General features: G+C 38.2%; 1 protein-coding gene and 1 long non-coding RNA gene across 6 annotated transcripts in view; one reads left to right on the top strand and one right to left on the bottom strand.

Moving 5' to 3' along the window:
- Window positions 1-1,039: 1,039 nt before the first annotated feature.
- The window catches only part of cntn5 (contactin 5), a 329,953-nt gene continuing 313,238 nt past the window's right edge, over window positions 1,040-17,754 (bottom strand). For all 4 annotated transcript variants that reach the window (XM_051870641.1, XM_051870638.1, XM_051870642.1 and 1 more), the window contains exons 19-24: window positions 13,921-14,155; window positions 12,138-12,247; window positions 9,007-9,193; window positions 6,066-6,178; window positions 5,815-5,983; window positions 1,040-2,008 (exon numbers count right to left, since the gene is read on the bottom strand). In XM_051870641.1, coding sequence (XP_051726601.1) covers window positions 1,905-2,008; window positions 5,815-5,983; window positions 6,066-6,178; window positions 9,007-9,193; window positions 12,138-12,247; window positions 13,921-14,155 — 918 coding nt within the window. In that variant the 3' untranslated portion in view covers window positions 1,040-1,904. The remainder of the gene's footprint in view (window positions 2,009-5,814; window positions 5,984-6,065; window positions 6,179-9,006; window positions 9,194-12,137; window positions 12,248-13,920; window positions 14,156-17,754) is intronic.
- On the top strand, window positions 4,331-5,653 carry LOC127499924 (uncharacterized). Of its 2 annotated transcripts, none has more exons than XR_007926218.1 (3): window positions 4,331-4,370; window positions 4,495-4,606; window positions 4,689-5,653. It is a non-coding gene; the product is annotated as an uncharacterized LOC127499924 (long non-coding RNA). The 2 variants fall into 2 exon arrangements; XR_007926219.1 differs by having other exon boundaries at window positions 4,339-4,370; window positions 4,498-4,606.

Below are 17,754 nucleotides of genomic sequence, written 5' to 3'. Positions count from 1 at the left end.
ATTGTGAGATGTAAACTCAAAATTAACTTTTTATTCTTTTACTCCGTGGCTTCCATAGACTGCTACTGATGTCGTTTTCTGCAACCAGGTAGGCTCCGCCCAAAAAAAAATCGTCATGGCTGTTTGCAAACACCAAATTGGTCTATAGAGTTGATATAGATGAGAGTTATTATTTGGCTGGAAAATGCAAGACAGCACTTACACATTACATCAGGGGTTGTGTGAACCTAAAATGTTCTCTCATTTACAGAATTCTAAAAACACTGATGGATCATTGAACTGCTCCCATCATTTTGGCATCTATTGTATTTCCCTGCTATAGAAACATTCCCACAGTAAAAGATGCTAATAGGGTTGAGAAGGGAAGAAAATGGGGAGAAAAAAAAATCAGTTTTAAAAAACCTCCATGAAAATAGACTGGGAGAGAGTGAGGGGGTATTTGGGGGTGAGATTCCAAGAGCGGCCCAGTGGAATAATTCATGGGATATCGATCATTAACTCGGGTGACCAGATCGAAAGAGCGTGGCGTCTTGTCTCTCCTTAGCATTTAAAGAGCAGAATAAAAATAAAGAGGCAAGAACCCACAACACTGCACTTGGTGACTAAAAGAGAAGCTCTAGTCATATTAATGTCACCTTAAATGCTCAATATTTCAAAAACAGATCATGATGGAAAATCCATCAAAGTGATGAATAGTGATTATTTGTAGCATAACCTCTGCAGTACATATTACTGTAGTCAGAATCCATCCCTGTTTCAGTGATCGCAATGAATTTGGAGTACATTTACATCTGACTTTAACGTGGTCAAGTGCTCACTGTGATCCAATTACTACAAACGCATGTTCACAGCAGGTGTAAAGAGGCCATTTGAGTCACTTATCTAAACACTTACCATTAAATCCTGGGAAGACAGAATCAGTCTTGAGCAAAACAATCCTTTCGAAATTCAATTCTGAGCCCAACAAACTTTGTTGATACAGCGAATCGATCATAATCAATTCAACCGGCGCCTTCACCTAGAACACACACACCAGAGGCCTTTTAAAAATATACATCACATTTATTTCAACTTTTACAGATCAGCCTTGGTCTTTGTCTACATAAGTGTTTGGGCATTACAAGTTGAGTCCAAACCCTTTATCTCTGGTTCGTTTCTTCAGTCCCCCTGTTGCCCAGCAACCTTGCTAGTTCTTAAAACCCACCAAACGCAACAAAAATGAAAACAGAAGTTCAAAAACTTGGACGCAGCCGACCGAAACACACCACTGTTCCACATTTTTTGTTTCTCTAAAGGTAACACAATGTACAAAAAGCAAGTCTGGAAATAGTAAGATTTTCAGCACTATAAAAATGTTTTTTTTTTTTTCTTCGTTGTCTCCACACTCTCCAGTTGTGAATAAGAAAACAATGCACTTATTTCTACTGAGCTTACTCTGCATTTGCTTTTCAGGCAGCCAAAGGGTCAAATGGATGCAATGTAACAAGGGAAGCCACAGTGGCACAGAGCAGTGGGCGGCCTCAGTGACTTTGAGAGCTGTTCCGGGCGGCAGTCCCTAAAAAAAAAAAGTCTCTTACAACTTCATGAAGATTTTAAACAACCGTCTCCGCACTTTGTACAGCACAATACTACAATGATACCCCAAACGAAGATCTGGAAAGGAAACAAATACGCCCAGAAAATAAAAACAATGGAGTTGTCTGTAATTGGAGGCATTTCTTGATCCTTGGAAAAGAAGCGCTTCCCTTTGGCTGGCCATTAGGTCCTGATGATGGTACAGGCCAAAGCAGGCAGTCTGTGTGGAGGAGGGAGAGCCCATCCCCTTCATACAGGGGTGGGTGGGAGTGGTCGTTAGGAGGGAGGCGGAGGGAAGGTTTAAAGGAAAAGTACATGACTCAGTAGCCTCACAAGGGAAAAGAAGGCACCATTAATGAGAGGAAAAGAGCAGTCCATGCCAAGCCTGGAGGCAGATTACGGACAGAGAGCTGCCCACTCTTTGCACGCACTCCTGGAAGTAAAATGAAAAAGAGGGAAATTAGATATGTATGTAATGTAACATCAGTTCACATGAGGCCCATTTAAAAAAACTTTTTTTTTTTTTATAACCGAGTCCTAACAAAAACTAAGCTGGTGGTCTTAGCTTGTTTAAGCCAGTAGCTCAGCCTGACCAACTGAAAAGTGTAAGTAAAAAGTAAACCAGCTTAGCATATGTAAATATTCCAGCGTAGTTGTATCATAGAGTCCCAAACTTTTTATTGTCAGCTAAATAAGCAATTTAATACATGTTTATTGTTTAATTATTATTCATTAAACGTGAATAATGGTCATTTATTAACATATTAATAAATGTTAATTTCCAACATATTTTGGGTTCATTTTAAGCAAGCAATGCATTAATTTTTAAACAATAGTTGAGTTAAATAAAACTACCCAGCAGGTTGGGCAAACATTTTGGGTTAAATCAACCCAATTGCTGGGTTTGTCCTTTTTTAACCCAACGTGGGTTGTTTTTAACTCAGCAGTGTATTTTTCATTTTTATGATTTATTTATTATTTATTTTATGGCTGATTTTTTGTTAGCTTTTCATCAACTCAACTGTTTTTCCCTAAACCCTCTCCCCAGAAGTTCTACTTTCTGTTCGATTTTTTTGTATATATATATATATACATACACACACACACACACACACACACACACACACACACACACACTGATCAGGCATAACATTATGACCACTGACAGGTGAAGTGAATAACACTGATTATCTCTTCATCACGGCACGTGTTATTTTTTTGGATATATTAGCAGAGATCGTATTATTATAGGGAGATATAAGGGTCTGTATCTCTTACCATTGGAGAAAGCGTAACGGCTAACTTAATCACGTGCGGCACCTCTCAGCCTATCGTGTAATGGCAGTGGCATCAGTCGCAACATTCCCTAGTCTGCCTTCTCTTAAAAAAATACATTTTTATCAAGCTAAAATCTACATATAGTTCCCAACGAAAGTATTGTTTAGTGTAAAACATGCTGAAGATTAGCAAACAGGCTGTAGATTAATTATTAGCTATTTCCCCACAAAAGCTGTTTAATCAGCATAGCGAAGCCTCTCATCCATTGACATCCATTCAAAAAACAGCTTCTGGTCTCCTTCCCTGCGTACCGCCGGGGGCGGAGCATTAGCATTAGCCGTTATGCTTTTTTGGCTAAAGGTTGCAGGCTTGCCTTCCAGTGGCTTTGATATTAGGCAGCAAATTAACTCTTTGTCCTCAAAGTTGATGTGTTAGAAGCAAGAAAAACGGGCAAGCGTAAGGATTTGAGCGAGTTTGACAAGGGCCAAATTGTGATGGCTAGACGATTGGGTCAGAGCATCTCCAAAACTGGAGCTCTTGTGGGGTGTTCCCGGTCTGCAGTGGTCAGTATCTATCAAAAGTGGTCCGAGGAAGGAACACTGGTGAACCGGCGACAGGGTCACGGGCGGCCAAGGCTCACTGATGCACATGGGGAGCGAAGGCTGGCCTGCGTGGTCCGATCCAACAGACTACTGTAGCTCAAATTGCTCAAGAAGTTAATGCTGGTTCTGATAGAAAGGTGTCAGAATACACAGTGCATCACAGTTTGTTGCGTAATGGGGCTGCATAGCCGCAGACCAGTCAGGGTGCCCATGCTGACCCCTGTCCACCTGCCGAAAGTGGCAACAGTGGGCACTTGAGCATCAGAACTGGACCACGAAGCAATGGAAAAAGGTGGCCTGGTCTGATAAATCATGTTTTCTTTTCATTGTTGTAGACCATGTACACCCTTTCATGGAAACGGTATTCCCTGGTGGCTGTGGTCTCTTTCAGCAGGATAATGCGCCCTGCCATTAAGCAAAAATGGTTCAGGAATGGTTTGAGGAGCAAATTCCCCAGATCTCAATCCAATCGAGCATCTGTGGGATGTGCTGAACAAACAAGTCCGATCCATGGAGGCTCCACCTCGCAACTTACAGGACTTAAAGGATCTGCTACTAACATCTTGGGGCCAGATACCACAGCACACCTCCAGGGGTCTAGTGGAGTCCATACCTCTACGGGTCAGGGCTGTTTTGGCAGCAAAAGGGGGACCAACACAATATTAGGAAGGTGGTCATGTTATGCCCGATCGGTTTGTGTGTATATGTATATATATATATATATATATATATATATATATATATATATATATATATATAATATATAATATATGTGTGTGTAACGGGGCGTGTTTCAAGAACTACAAATCCCATCAGCCTCAGTTTTATAAAAGGAAGTGATGAGATTTGTTCTTCCACTTCCTCCCTTTGTTTTTCCGCTGACGATTCATGAATGGAAGTCGCGTCAGATTTAAGGTACGGCATTGTGACACTAGATTAGTAAGTTTTGTGAAGTTATTGTACATGTAGTTATGTGTTAAATAATGGGTTGCCCTTTTGTTTGTTGTACGTCTTCCATTTGTTCATTGTTCATTCGCAGCAGGTTTACGTATTGCATGGTGGCAATAGACGAGCAGATTTAAGGATCGCTTATGTGCAGTCACATGTCAAATATTGGTGGAACATTGTTGAATGTTGAACACGTTTAGGAGGTAGTAGTTTTATTATTCAATGATCGCGTGGCCATGTGTATTTAACACGTGTTTTATTGTTGATATTTTGTTCGTTTTTTAGTGTTATGGCTGGATGGTTGCCCGAGTGTCATAAACCAAAATAACGGATGGTAGAGGTATTATTCTTATTTTTCTTAAAAAAGGGTTTATAAAAGGAAGTTTTAAATGTTTTATGTGATTTTTCTTTTGTATTGTAAATATTTCTTTTCAGTAATGGATTGTTTTCCCTTACAGGGATGCACGATTACCGTTTATTTTAGGTTGAATTATTGTTGAGATTGTGTTTTTTTTTGGTTGGATGTTGGACGAGAGTTGGCCAAGGGAGAACTAAGGCCACACCAAAGACAAAAAGGAACTAAGTAGATCGTAGTCGTTTCATGGTGCTGACTTATTTGTTCAAGTTGCATTACCCACTGTTTGTTTGTTTTTGTTGTAGATTTCTTTTGACCTGACGGTACCTGCGGGGTTGCCTTCACTGGTGGATAGCAGTGGTGTGGTGGTTTGGTCACTTTATTTTTCTTTCCTTCTAGGTCTGCAGTGTGATTTGTCGTGAGCTTGATTGCAGTGAGAGCACGTTTGTCTGTATGCCACTTCTGTCTTCACAACCTAGGTAACCTGTGGCCATCTGTGGGTTTTGTTTTTTATTTGTTTTGTTTCTTTTTTTTTCTTTGTGGGTAATTGCATTGAAGGTCTGCTGCATCCTCTTAATATGTTAATGTTTTTTCAAAATTATTAATATTATTTTCTTTTGAATAAAAATGTTTGTTTATTGAAGCTTCACTACCGCCTTCTGCCTGATTATTTTCCCTTTTTGGGTCATAATGTCATATATTATATATAACTGCAGAAAGTCATGGAGAAGTAAAAGTAAGACCATATAGTGCTGCTTTGCAAACAATTACATCTGACACAGCAGAAAAAAAAAAAAAAAAAAACATTTCTTGTTAATAAGAAACCAAAAACGAATTTAACAGTATTTGCTCCATAATAGCCCACTAGTCCTGGTAGCATAACATTGGTAAACTTCTCTTTCCTTTTCAGATGGAGGAAACTTTAATTGGCTGTGTAGGTTTGCGTAGGAAAGGTAATTAAAGAGGAATTAAGCGAAAGCAGTCAAGCCTACTGCCATATGTACACATCCTCAAATCTGAAAAACCACACTGAATGTGACCCGAGCCATTGCTTACCTGAGGAGGTGAGCACTCTGACCTGAGCGCTGGCGGCTCCTTCACCTCCTTCACTGACTGCACGCACCTCGATGATGTATGTTCCCCCCTCAGGTAGTGCCAGGACAACGGCTGAGTTTGGTGTCCTCATGACTTGGCTGTGGCCCCGTCCCTCCTGACGCAATAATACCTGCAATTGGGGGAAAAACATAAAAAAATGTGCAGTGGCACTGAGTTTCACTTTACATTCACAGTTTCTGTGCGATACCAACCTTGTACCCAATGACTTCTGACTCATTGTCCCTTGCTTTCACTGGATCCCAGGATAAAGAAACATTGTTCCCCTCCTGAATCCACATCAAGTTGCCTGGAGGTAGACTTGGGGCTGAAAAGAGAGAGTGAGAGAGATAACAAAAGAGTAAGATAAAAAGCTCATTTAAAAAATAAAGGTCTGAAATGAGCAATGATCATATATTAATTGGAATATACAAATGATAATCCTTCTCTCAAGGTCCATTTCTATTCATACATCTTTCTAGACAGCACTATGTTGTGGAACATAGTGAGCAAACCCATCGCAATTCGCAAGGTTTCCAGCAACAAGCAAATCGTCTGTTCACAATGAATGTGAAACGGCTGTGTGACATGACACAATCACATCAGAAGATATTTGATGTTTAATTTACAGTTATATGGAGTGGGTTTTTGGATGAGTTTTATGGTGAGTTACCAATAGAATGGTGCAGTGATGATGTATTTCTGTAGGTCAAAACCCAGAATCAATTTAACGCACAAAAGATTAGCATGACGGCACATGCTAGAGTTGAATTAACTCCACAGCAACTACATAAATTTATCCACTAACCATTCAGAAACGTTGTAACTTCTTCCTGAGTCTCTCCATCAGTGACCGACTCCAATTTGAACAATGTAAGGTCGAACACCGTTACTGACAATCGTCATTTTGGCTGCGTGAGATTCTCCAGCTTTGTTGTTGTTGAGCAACCGAAGCACAAGCTGCTAAAGCTCCGCCCTCCTCTGGAAAGCGGCCAGCAGCTCATTTGCATTTAAAGGGACGTGTTTTTGCTCACACCCAAATAGGGGCAAATTTGACAAGCTATAATAAATGATCTGTGGGGTATTTTGAGACTTATATTACATCTTGTAAAAGGGGCATTATATGACTGCTTTAATAAAAGCATTTACTTGTCTTGAAAAAGGCAGTTGCTAACAAGTGGCTAAATGGGACTACAAAGGATGTCACTCTGCATTTACAGCCTCTGTGTTTATAATCACGCTCTTGCAAACTATTCCAACATTTCTAATGTTTTAATTAAAGACTAAAAGAGTTGTTGGAAGCTTAATTGAGGTGCCGCTGAAGTCTTGCAACTGTGGTGTCGTTTGTTAATAGCCTACATTACGTTTTTTACTTCTGGCGATAGAATTTAGGCTTCAAAATTCATAAAAGTTGTGTTAATTTGTGAAGCTCATCATGATGGACAAAAAAAAACTTTTTTTGGTCACGGAGCTCGTTTTGTACAATAATCCAAAAGCCAATGGACAAATCTTATTGGGTTTTTGTCGAGGGAATCAGAGTGATGCTAACTTCCGTTATCCGGTTGGCCTACAAAAATCTCACTGCATGACTCTATACATATACTGTATACATATAGCTATACAAACAATCACCTGAAAACACCTGTTCTATGATTAACATGTTTTTTAATATCTGAATTAAGGTTCTTGGAGGCTTAAAGTAAAAAATGTCAGCATGTCACAACTATTATGAAATTATAATGAAGGAAAAAGCCTCATTAAAAGAATGACATTATTTGAAAAAACAAAACAAACAAAAGGTAGTTTGGCAATTATCTTTCATTATTATTATTATTATTATTATTATTATTATTATTATTTCATTATTTATTCCGTACAAAATGGTGAAAATTTTTCAAAATCATATTAAACCAACAGGAATATAAAGAGTACATTTCAAGAGCTTGCATTTTTATTGATTTATCTTGGGCAATCTTATTTGTCGTTAACCATTTTATTAATTTTACAGTTTATTATGCTCACTAGACATGTGCCAGTATTCAGCAATGTGATATATCATGATAATGAATATGCACGATATTGTTATCGTGGGCACTTCAAAATACCGTAAATAATCATTTATTACCAATTAATAATTTTTTTTATAATGCATTTAAGAATACTTTCCCCATCAACTGTATAAAATGCACAACACTGCTGTATTCTACGTCAAAGGGACACGCGCCCAACATGCATGAGAAGCACATGGCGGAACGAGTGAAGGAGACGCGGTGAATGAAAGTGCGTGTTCACTCTCTGACAGCAGAGGGCACTGATGGAACAGCAGAAGTGCAGCGGTTACCCCGGAAACCCCGCAAACAAAGCAGCTGCGCTAGTAAGTATTTTTTTAAATGCTTTAAACAGCCATTCATTTTTTTTTGTAATGTCAGTGTTGTTCATCACATCACCAAATATTTAATACTTAAAGACTTAATAGGCTATTTATTTTCAAACTTAAACATTTTTATATTTTAATCTGCGCTACAACATGCCCTAATGATTAGAAATTTTCTTTTTATTTGTTATTGTTCAGTAAACTTTGAGACATACGGCTTTATTAGTTAACATGTTAATTCATTATTACCAAACTGAGAATGAAAACTATTTTTAAAGCATTAATTATTCTTAGTTAATGTTAATTTCTTACTGTTTAATAACATTACTAAAATCAAAAGAACTTATTTAATGGACCTGAGATAAAACTAACAATGATCAGTTGTATTTTTTTAACTAACATTAACAAAAATAATACTTTCTGTAACAAATGTAGCTATTGCTCAATCTTAGTTAATGCATTAAATAATGAGACCTTACTGTAAAGTGTTACCTGTTGTTCTTTATAGCCGAATTCTTTTGCACTTTAATCTGTTTGAAAATTTTACTTTATATATTTTTGTGTATTGTATTATTGTATTTAAACATTCAGAGTTATTTTTGTTACTACAAAAAGAGTTCTTAAACCTGTTATACTATGACAACACTTTTTTCTGCAACTTATTTCAATATCGTGATAATACCGTATACCGTAATAAAAGCTTCACCAATTAATCGCAACATGAAAATTTGATACCGTCACATGCCTAATGCTCACACAGGTATTGCTTGCATGGAACTCACCATTTTTCTTAGTGCTGATCTTGATGGCTGAGCTGGCTGGTCCTTGGCCGACACTGTTGAATCCCTTCACAGAGACCAGATACTGTGTGTTTCCCTCCAGCCCCGACACCAACATGGTCGTCTCATTCCCTGTCGTCCTCTTTTTCTTCCCCGTCTCCTCCTGCTCCACGTCTTTCCAAAAGCTCACCTGTTTCCAACAAGGCAATTTGCTTCACTTTCTGCTATTCATTCATTCAAGATTTTTGTAGTGATAAAGAAAATGAGACCGAGTTGCCTCAATAAATGAGAGAATGAGAGTTGCAAATTTTATGTAATATTGTGTCATTTGATTTAAATAACTGTCATACATTTTGCATGAAGAGCATAATAGGCGAGCATGTAATATCTCCCGGCGATGAAATACGATAATCTTTCTCAACTGTGTAATTTCACTGCATAGAATAATTTCTTTGATTCAGAAAGAACAACAGTTGTCTGTTGCGAAGACAATGATGAAGAAAAGTGAGGTAAAACCTAGTGAGCTGCCTTTTTGTCTTCTGACTACACACCGTCGCTGTTGGGTGGAAACCTTGTATCACCATATTTTGTGATTTTTTTTTTTTTTTTTCATAAATCATTACTATTGGTCACCCTTTACATCTGTTGGTGTGTTTTGCAAATATTTAGGCAATGAAAAGTATTTTAAAAAAAGCTTGTAATTAAACCTTGTAACTCTATTGGATCTTCAAACTGTAAAACCTCATAACTCCACCCTGCCTGAGGACAGAAGAGTCCACTAGGGGGCAATACGCACAGTACTGAGCACAATGTGCAGTCGTCGAAGAAGAGTGTGTAAAGAGCGATTCAAAAACAAGACGAGTGAACTCAGAAGCATGCCTTCTCCATCGTTTTTGATTCCTATTCTCTTGGTGTATCTTCTAAACTATGTTGCAATGGTGGATGCACTATTTTTTTCTCCTCCGATCCTGCCCAGCGAATGTCCCGTTGATGACACGATGTCTGGTAAAGAGTAGGCTATAGGAAAAAAAATTGTACTGCGCATGTGTCGAACTCGGTCATCCGCGCGCACCCGTGGTTTAATATACTTTGAAAGATGCGCGCGAGACGCGTCCGGGCGCGGAAAGTGAAGTATACCCGGGACTTTACCTGGATCCACCCTATCTGCTCACTACCCTTCCTTCACGTTTCCCTGGCACAACGAGGACACCAGGTCCCCTGTTTATTTGGACACTTTACTTCCTGTTTTTGAAGGTTTTCTGTTTATTTCTGTTAAATAAAAGCCTCTCCGAGGCCTGACACCACACCCACTGTGTCTGTCGTTTGCTCCTCCCGCCACTATATATATATATATATATATATATATATATATATATATATGGCTAATGTTTTATGTATTTGAGGAGCAGAAAAGAGCAGAAAAAAGGGTGTGTTTACACTTGTAGTTCAGTTCGGACAAAAAAAAAAAAAAACATTTAGTCCTGGTCCGCTTAGTGTTGCATTTGCATTTTTAACACTGAACCTAAAAATACTGAACCTAAAATCAAAGGGATACGTTCACAATCTGATTGGTTGGCTTTTATGACGTATATTTCACGACTGATCTTACCGAACATCCAAAATAATGGTGTGTGCTGGGCTAAATGCACTCGTTATATGTGCGCCGCCTTCATATGATGGTATTTTGACCAGCTGAGAACTCGTCAAGATCTTATAAAATGTGTAAAGGAGTCAAAACAGTGGCGAGAATCCCTCCACACAAATTGAGATCTGCTGCGAGGAAACGTGGTTCTGAAACGTGGAAACTGTGATGAGCAACATTGCGACTAGAAAAAACAGGTATGCTTGTGCATATATCTTGTGACATCATGTCCTGTTTTTGATTTGTTTACATGTCTTTGGTCCATGTTGCGTTAATATTTCAGTCAAACTGCACCAGGGTTCATTTGGAAGCGGACTAGGTTTCGGATAGCAGCATTCACACTTATTCAACTGAACCATACTAACAGAGCAATACCAGGGACCGTTTTATCTTTAGAATCAAACGTGCCAAGTGTGAACACACCATTAGTCTAGCATTTGTCGACAAGTCATAGCCAATACTGTCTTAAATAGCCATGTGTAGCACTTCATCTCTTATAAGATTTTGGCCAAATTACAGAAAAAACAGAACACCCAAATATAGCTACAATAAACTTTATAACGTGTAAGTTGGTGAAACCATAATGCGATACACTTACTGCCTCAGATGTGACTGTTCTAGCGATGGACAAATCTGAAATTCTCCAAAATTTGCTGGTCAAAAAACTTGTAACTCCATTTGAGCTTGTTTTTTTTGGTAAAACGTTAATAATATAATGACACATGCAAGTGTCTGACCATATATAAAGCCACAATATGAACTTTGACAACATAGTGTTTAATTATTTAAAAAATAGTGTTTTTTTTTTTCCATTTCCTGAAAAGTAGCAGTTTTGGACATACAAGGTTTCCGCCCGACAGTGACGATATGCAGCTGCCTTCTAACACAGCATCGTGACCATCATGGAACCTCATACATGTGTATGTTTTGGAACACTCTACATTGACAGTGATTTCCATACAAACACTGCTTCTCAGGAGACTCGACATAATGCTAAGCTAATAACATGATACTTTAATGACCATAAAAATGCATGCACATACATTTACTGTATTGAGCTACATGGCCTGTATTTGATTAGATTGTTCTACACTACCGTTTGGGCTCAGTAAGATTTATTTTTAAAAGAAATTAATACTTTTATTTAGCAAGGATGCTCAAAAGTTACAGTAAACTATTTCTATTTCAAATAAACGCTGTTCTTTTGAACTTTCTATTCATTAAAATAATCCTAAAAAATGTATCATGGATTCCACAAAACTGTTTTCAACATTGATAAGAAATGTTTCTTGAGCACCAAATCAGCATATTATAATGATTTCTGAAGGATCTTGTGACACTAAAGACTGGAGTAATGGCTGCTGAAAATTCAAAATATATATAAAAAAAAAACATTATTATTTGATACATTTTAAAATATGTTAAAATAGGAAAAAAAAAAAAAACCCTAGGTTTTGGCACGAAACCATTTTTTCATTCATCTCTCTCTAACCTCGTAGCCTTGGGGTCTTCCAGGGCCAGGAATGGGTGGCTTCCACGTTACTTTAATTTCGGAGGAGGAGATGGCGAATCCCTGCACTTCTGAAGGAGGCTCCCTGGGTTCTGCATTTAAAACCAGTACACTTCAGATTCCTCAGCAAAAACACATAAATCAATCTATACGCCTGCTTGAAGTGTTCGAGATACATTTCATCACTATCTCTTATGTGTTAATAGTCAGAGCGAAGAGTTTAAGCGAATGTAAATGGTAAGTTGTGAAGCCCTGTTATCGTGAGGGAGAATCCTGCTGAGAGAAACGCTGTGAGACTGAGAGGTGACAGAGACACAGAACATCCATCATATTAGCAGCAGTCACAGGAAACGGCGATTGCACGGTTACCATCAAATCAGCTTGACACAGTGTGATCACACGCTGAAACTGTTTGATCTCCTTGATAATTTCTGTGTGGGCAGTGAATGTTTTTTTAAAGGTCATAAAAGTTCTCAAAAGTTATTTTTTGGTCATAAAACCACAACTTTTTACCCAAAGGATTGCATTTAAATTTTGTTGTACTTGTACAATGACAATAAAGACATTCTATTCTATTCTAACTGAGATTAAAGGTGGGGTAAGCCATTTTTCAAAAATGATGTTGGACATTGTTGATATTTGAAATCAACCCAAACAAACACAACCCTCTCTTCATTGCTCCGCCTCCGAAACTCACCCTCCGATCCTAACCACCCTGCTCCGTGTCTGTTTTCAGGCCTTCCCGCTTAGCTCTCTCCAGCCCTGGAAAGCTTTTCTAATATTAACGCAGGTCCTAAAGTGCTTGCCCAGTCATAAACCTTCATTCCAGTGATATTCTTTTGAGCTCTTTTGTATTGTCTCATCTCTCTTTCTGCATCTCTCTTTCTGATTTCTTCAAATCTCCCTCTTGCTCGTTCTGTCTCCTCGAATGTCATGTCGGCCCGACTAACTTCCAGACAGTGTTTTTGAAAAATTACTAACCCCACCTTTAAAGGGATAGTTCTCACAAAAATGTTGTCAATATTTGCACAATGTCAAGTGCAACTTCAAAAATGATCAAAAGCATCATAAAAGTAGTCTATATGACTCCATATGCACCATATTCTACGTCTTCTGAAACTCTTGATATCCCCTCTATCACTTCTTGACCAATTTGAATTGTTATTTTGAATCAGATCTTTTCAATGAATCAGTTGATCCAGTTCATCTTGACATCTTGAAGTTCAACTCACTTGATGATCCAGTTGAAATGGTGGACACAAAAGAAAAACACTGTATAGAATGCAAGTCCTATTTAGATTTAGAATGTAGAGTAAGGTCATGCAGAATAAGGCATTAATATGTGCTTAATACTTACTAATAAACAGCCAATATTCTAGTAATATGCATGCTAATAAGCAACTAGTTAAAAGACCCTAAAATAAAGTGTTACCACATTACATTTAGTTTGCAGTTAAGTACATTCTTTTAATACTAATTTAAGGTATACTAAAGTATACTTCTTTTTTCACATAGGTATTTAATGTCTGCTCTCATTGTATGTACTTTATTTTGGATTTTGACTTCACTGCTATACGGTAGTATCAGTACCTCAAAATATGGGCACAATATCGCACAGTACATCCGTCCACAGCCCTGGATTAGCCGTTGTGTGATGTACTTCAAAAATTCGAGAAACTCCATCTGTACTGTTGAGCCGCACATTATTGAAGTTATATAATACAGCAATAAATCCCATCAATCAGTGCACACATCTGACCCTCACCTCCTTCTGCAGAGAACACAGTAACCACCCCGCTGAAGGGCCCGTCTCCTTTGTTGTTATACACCCCCACCCGCACCTCAAACGGGGTGAGAGGGGGGAAGGTCTCATCTCTGTATTTATAGGTGGTGGAGTCTGCTGAGGTCACCATTTTCTCTTTCCATCCACGTGTGCCATTGGCCCGGAACGCCACGATGTAGCCGAAACCTTCTCCATTTTGGAATTCTTCTGAGACGGGCTGAGGAAAAAAGGCAAGGCAAGGCATTACAAACATTAATATGAGCCCTGGAATCATTTTTCTCAGGGTGATAATGTTTAAAAATAACATTGTTTACACTCATTCTGAAAATATCACTCAAAATATCTGAGTTTGCTTAGGTAAAAAAAAAAATTCTCTGCAATGGGATCGGAAATTGGAAAACGATCCTAATAATACACAGCCAGCTGAGCTCTGAGAAATGAGGGCAGGGTAAACTGTCGTGCAGCAGGTAATTTATGAAGACTTTTGGCTGGGAATTATCAGCCCTGAAGATGTAGTCTGGGCAATTATTTGACTCTAGCACAATTCACTTCCTGTGTAATGTGTAAAGATTTGCTTCTTCCAGGTCAGCTTAGATGCTGACATCTTTAGCAAGTTTTGCATCATTTTCATTTGCTCTGCTGGTGCTAGTTAAAAATAAGTAAAATTCAACTAAATTCGAGTTTAAAATTCAATCATGTACCCAATGAACTGCAGCGAGGGAACTGAATGTTAAATGCATATTATCTTAAAAAGTCAACATCAAAATTGAGCCTATCTACGTTCTTAAAAGTAGTTCTGTCATGACAACTCTCGGAGTGCTAATGGGTATGACAATGTTGATATGTTTGGTTTCGGCAGAATAGATCTGCTACGCTGCAGCTGCTTTTATTGCTTGCTGCTGTAGAGCAAGTACGGGACTTGCTACTGCCAATACATACACGGCACACTGCTGCAGTAGCGTGCACAGACCTCTGTGAGGGCAGGGAGGCATTCCGGGGGGGAGCAATGCGACCGCAAAGGGCACTTTCACTTTCGCGATCAAAGGGGCAGGGGCTCAAGCCCCCCAATCCAAACAAACACACCCCTCCCTACATTGCTCCGCCCCAAAATGCACAAATACGCAATGCAAGAGTGGGTGTTTCTTTATAGCAGAAGCTAAGCAAAATAAAGTTTTGCGACAAATAAAGCAAAGATGACAAACAAGGATAGAACAATGCACCCTCAGCCTCCGTTTTCAGGCCTTCCCGCTTCGATCTCTCCAGCATTGGGAAGCTTTTCTTATATTAACGCAGGTCCTAAAGCTCTTGCCTGATATATTCCTCTGACCTTTTCTTTTTTGTAATGTCTTTCAGCCATGCTCTTTCTACAGTCTTCAAATCTCCCTCTTGCTCACTCTCTCTCCTCCCCCATCATGAGTATACGCCCCCTACAGCTGATTGGATAAAAGTTTGTTGTGGCACTAGGTCCAATCCACTTTCAACAATGTTTTTTTTCAGAAATCTATTTCTGCACCGTATTAACATTGATCAATGCACATATATGGAGCTCATCAAACACGGTAAATGGAAGTTAAACAGCACTTGCTTGATGCACAAGAATAAACCTCATTGGTTCTCGCACATTAAGCAAGCACTTTTGAGCTGTATTTTGAACTGTCACAGTTTTGAGTGAATGAACTTTCAATGGAGGGACAGTAATCTCAGGTTTCATTAAAAAATCATTTGTGTTTCGAAGATCAACAAAAGTCGAAATTAAGGCTTGGAACGGCATGAAACGATGACAGAATTTTCAGTTTTTAACTAACCCTTTAATTGCATGTTTCTGGTAAACAATTCCTCAAGTACATTGTTCCAAAGAACGATAAATGTCTTCATAAACTTTCATCAAAACAAAATAACATGTTCCACCTCTAAAACAACTTTCGATTTGTCACAAATATCTCAAACATTTTCAGCTTCATCCCTCCAACCTCCTGACTTCCCAATCCAATCAGTTCCTGATGGATTAAATCATGTTCTCTCACTGAATATCCTGTTTCACTCAGAAATGTTACATCACTGAAGTAAAATGTTACATCACTGAGAGATGTTATATCACTCAGAAATGTTACATCACTTAAGTAAAATAGGTTACAAATGCCTTTTGATGTTGACTTGATCTTTTAAGGGCAAAATTTGCATGCTAAGGGCATTTTAGCTTTATCTATAGGTAATGTAACCAGGGCCATTCTTTGGGCGGTGCAACCGGTGAAATCCCCCAGAACGTGATCGCAAATGGACCGAGGGAGACAAACCCCCTCCCCCCAAGAGAAATGTCGTCTGCTTGTGTTTCATGAATGAACTAAAACTATACATACATAGCTATACATTTCTTGCCCCAACATTGTAAATTTGGGTTAGACTCGATTCATTTCATACAGTTTTTAAAAAATAAAAGTCAGATTAGGTTTAAGCTAATTATCAAATGCAGCTAGTTCAGTAAATTATATATTATTAAATATCTTCCCTTTGAAAGAAGCTAACAACTTGCCTTTTATGTGATGGTTTACAACACAGGCTAATTTTACAACCTGATCAATATTTTGCTGAGCAAAAAAGCTCTTTTTTCACCAAACAGCTTCAAAAACAGAGGCTTTAAATATGTATCAATAAATTATTTCCATCTCCATATTTTTCCAGTTAAATGACATCCTTTGTTATGTCGGTTCTGAGAAAGAAGCAACACTAAATGGCACAGAATTACATCAAAATGTCAGAGAGTCCCAAATGAATTCTGAGATTTTCAGTTGTAATGAAACAGATCACTTGTGAATGTCAAGCGCTTGATGGTGAGCCTGAACACATCAATTAAAGATGTGCTAATCCAACATATCCAAGACCCAGCATACAGCGAGAGCTTGCCATTGTTCTGTGAACCATATCAATGTCTTTTCATAGGGCTTGGTTCAAGCCCTCGAGTAAATAAACTGTGCGGGGGACAACATTTTGCAAATAATGAGTCAAATATCAATTAATACAGTGCAATGGATGTCACCTGGTGATAGTGAATCGTAGATTTTCAAGCTCTGCTCTAGGTTGAAGTCTAAATGTATAGTACCTATATATATATATATCACTATATATCACATCTAACTCCACTGCCAACAAGTTTTTTGTGAGGAAAAGACTGAAATTTAAGTTGTTATTTGCTGAAAATCTTTCCCCTCCACAACTCTAAAGTTAGATTCTTTGAATTGCGCATATTGGAAATGGTTTGTTTTTCAAAAGCACCCAAATAATTCTTGTTCTGGAAGACAGGGGAGAGTCACTTGTGAGCGATTCACTGACTGAGTACATTACTCTTGGAAATGTATATTTTTCACATTTGTAACTATTTACATTGTGAGTTTATTTCTCGCAATTCACCCTTAACCGGAAGTTTGATTGACAGGCAATCTGACCAATCATGATGCTGAATCCGCCATTTTGTCAGACAAACAAACCAGACAAGAGAGTTAATAAATTAACATCAGTAGACTTGAACTTAAAAAAACCCCGTCTTTTTGTGATTGAAACAGTGAAAAAAAAAAAAAAAGAAAATTAAAAATGTCTGATCTGTGCCCACAAAATTTTGTTAGTGAACATCTGTGCACTTTCTTTAAGATTGTTAAAACTTTTTCATCTGATCGTTTCATGGTTTCTTTTGCAAAAAAAATATGTGCTTTAATAAACACTGTTGTAAAAACCACAAACTGACACAAAAAGCAACGTTCAACTGCCCAGGAAACACTGATCACCACAATGGTAACCAAATATTTTCAATAGAACATTAACATC

Source organism: Ctenopharyngodon idella, chromosome 18 (genome assembly GCF_019924925.1).
Source record: "Ctenopharyngodon idella isolate HZGC_01 chromosome 18, HZGC01, whole genome shotgun sequence".
Taxonomy (NCBI): domain Eukaryota; kingdom Metazoa; phylum Chordata; class Actinopteri; order Cypriniformes; family Xenocyprididae; genus Ctenopharyngodon; species Ctenopharyngodon idella.
Note: the sequence above shows the minus strand (reverse complement) of the source record. Positions and strands in the feature narration are given on the sequence as shown.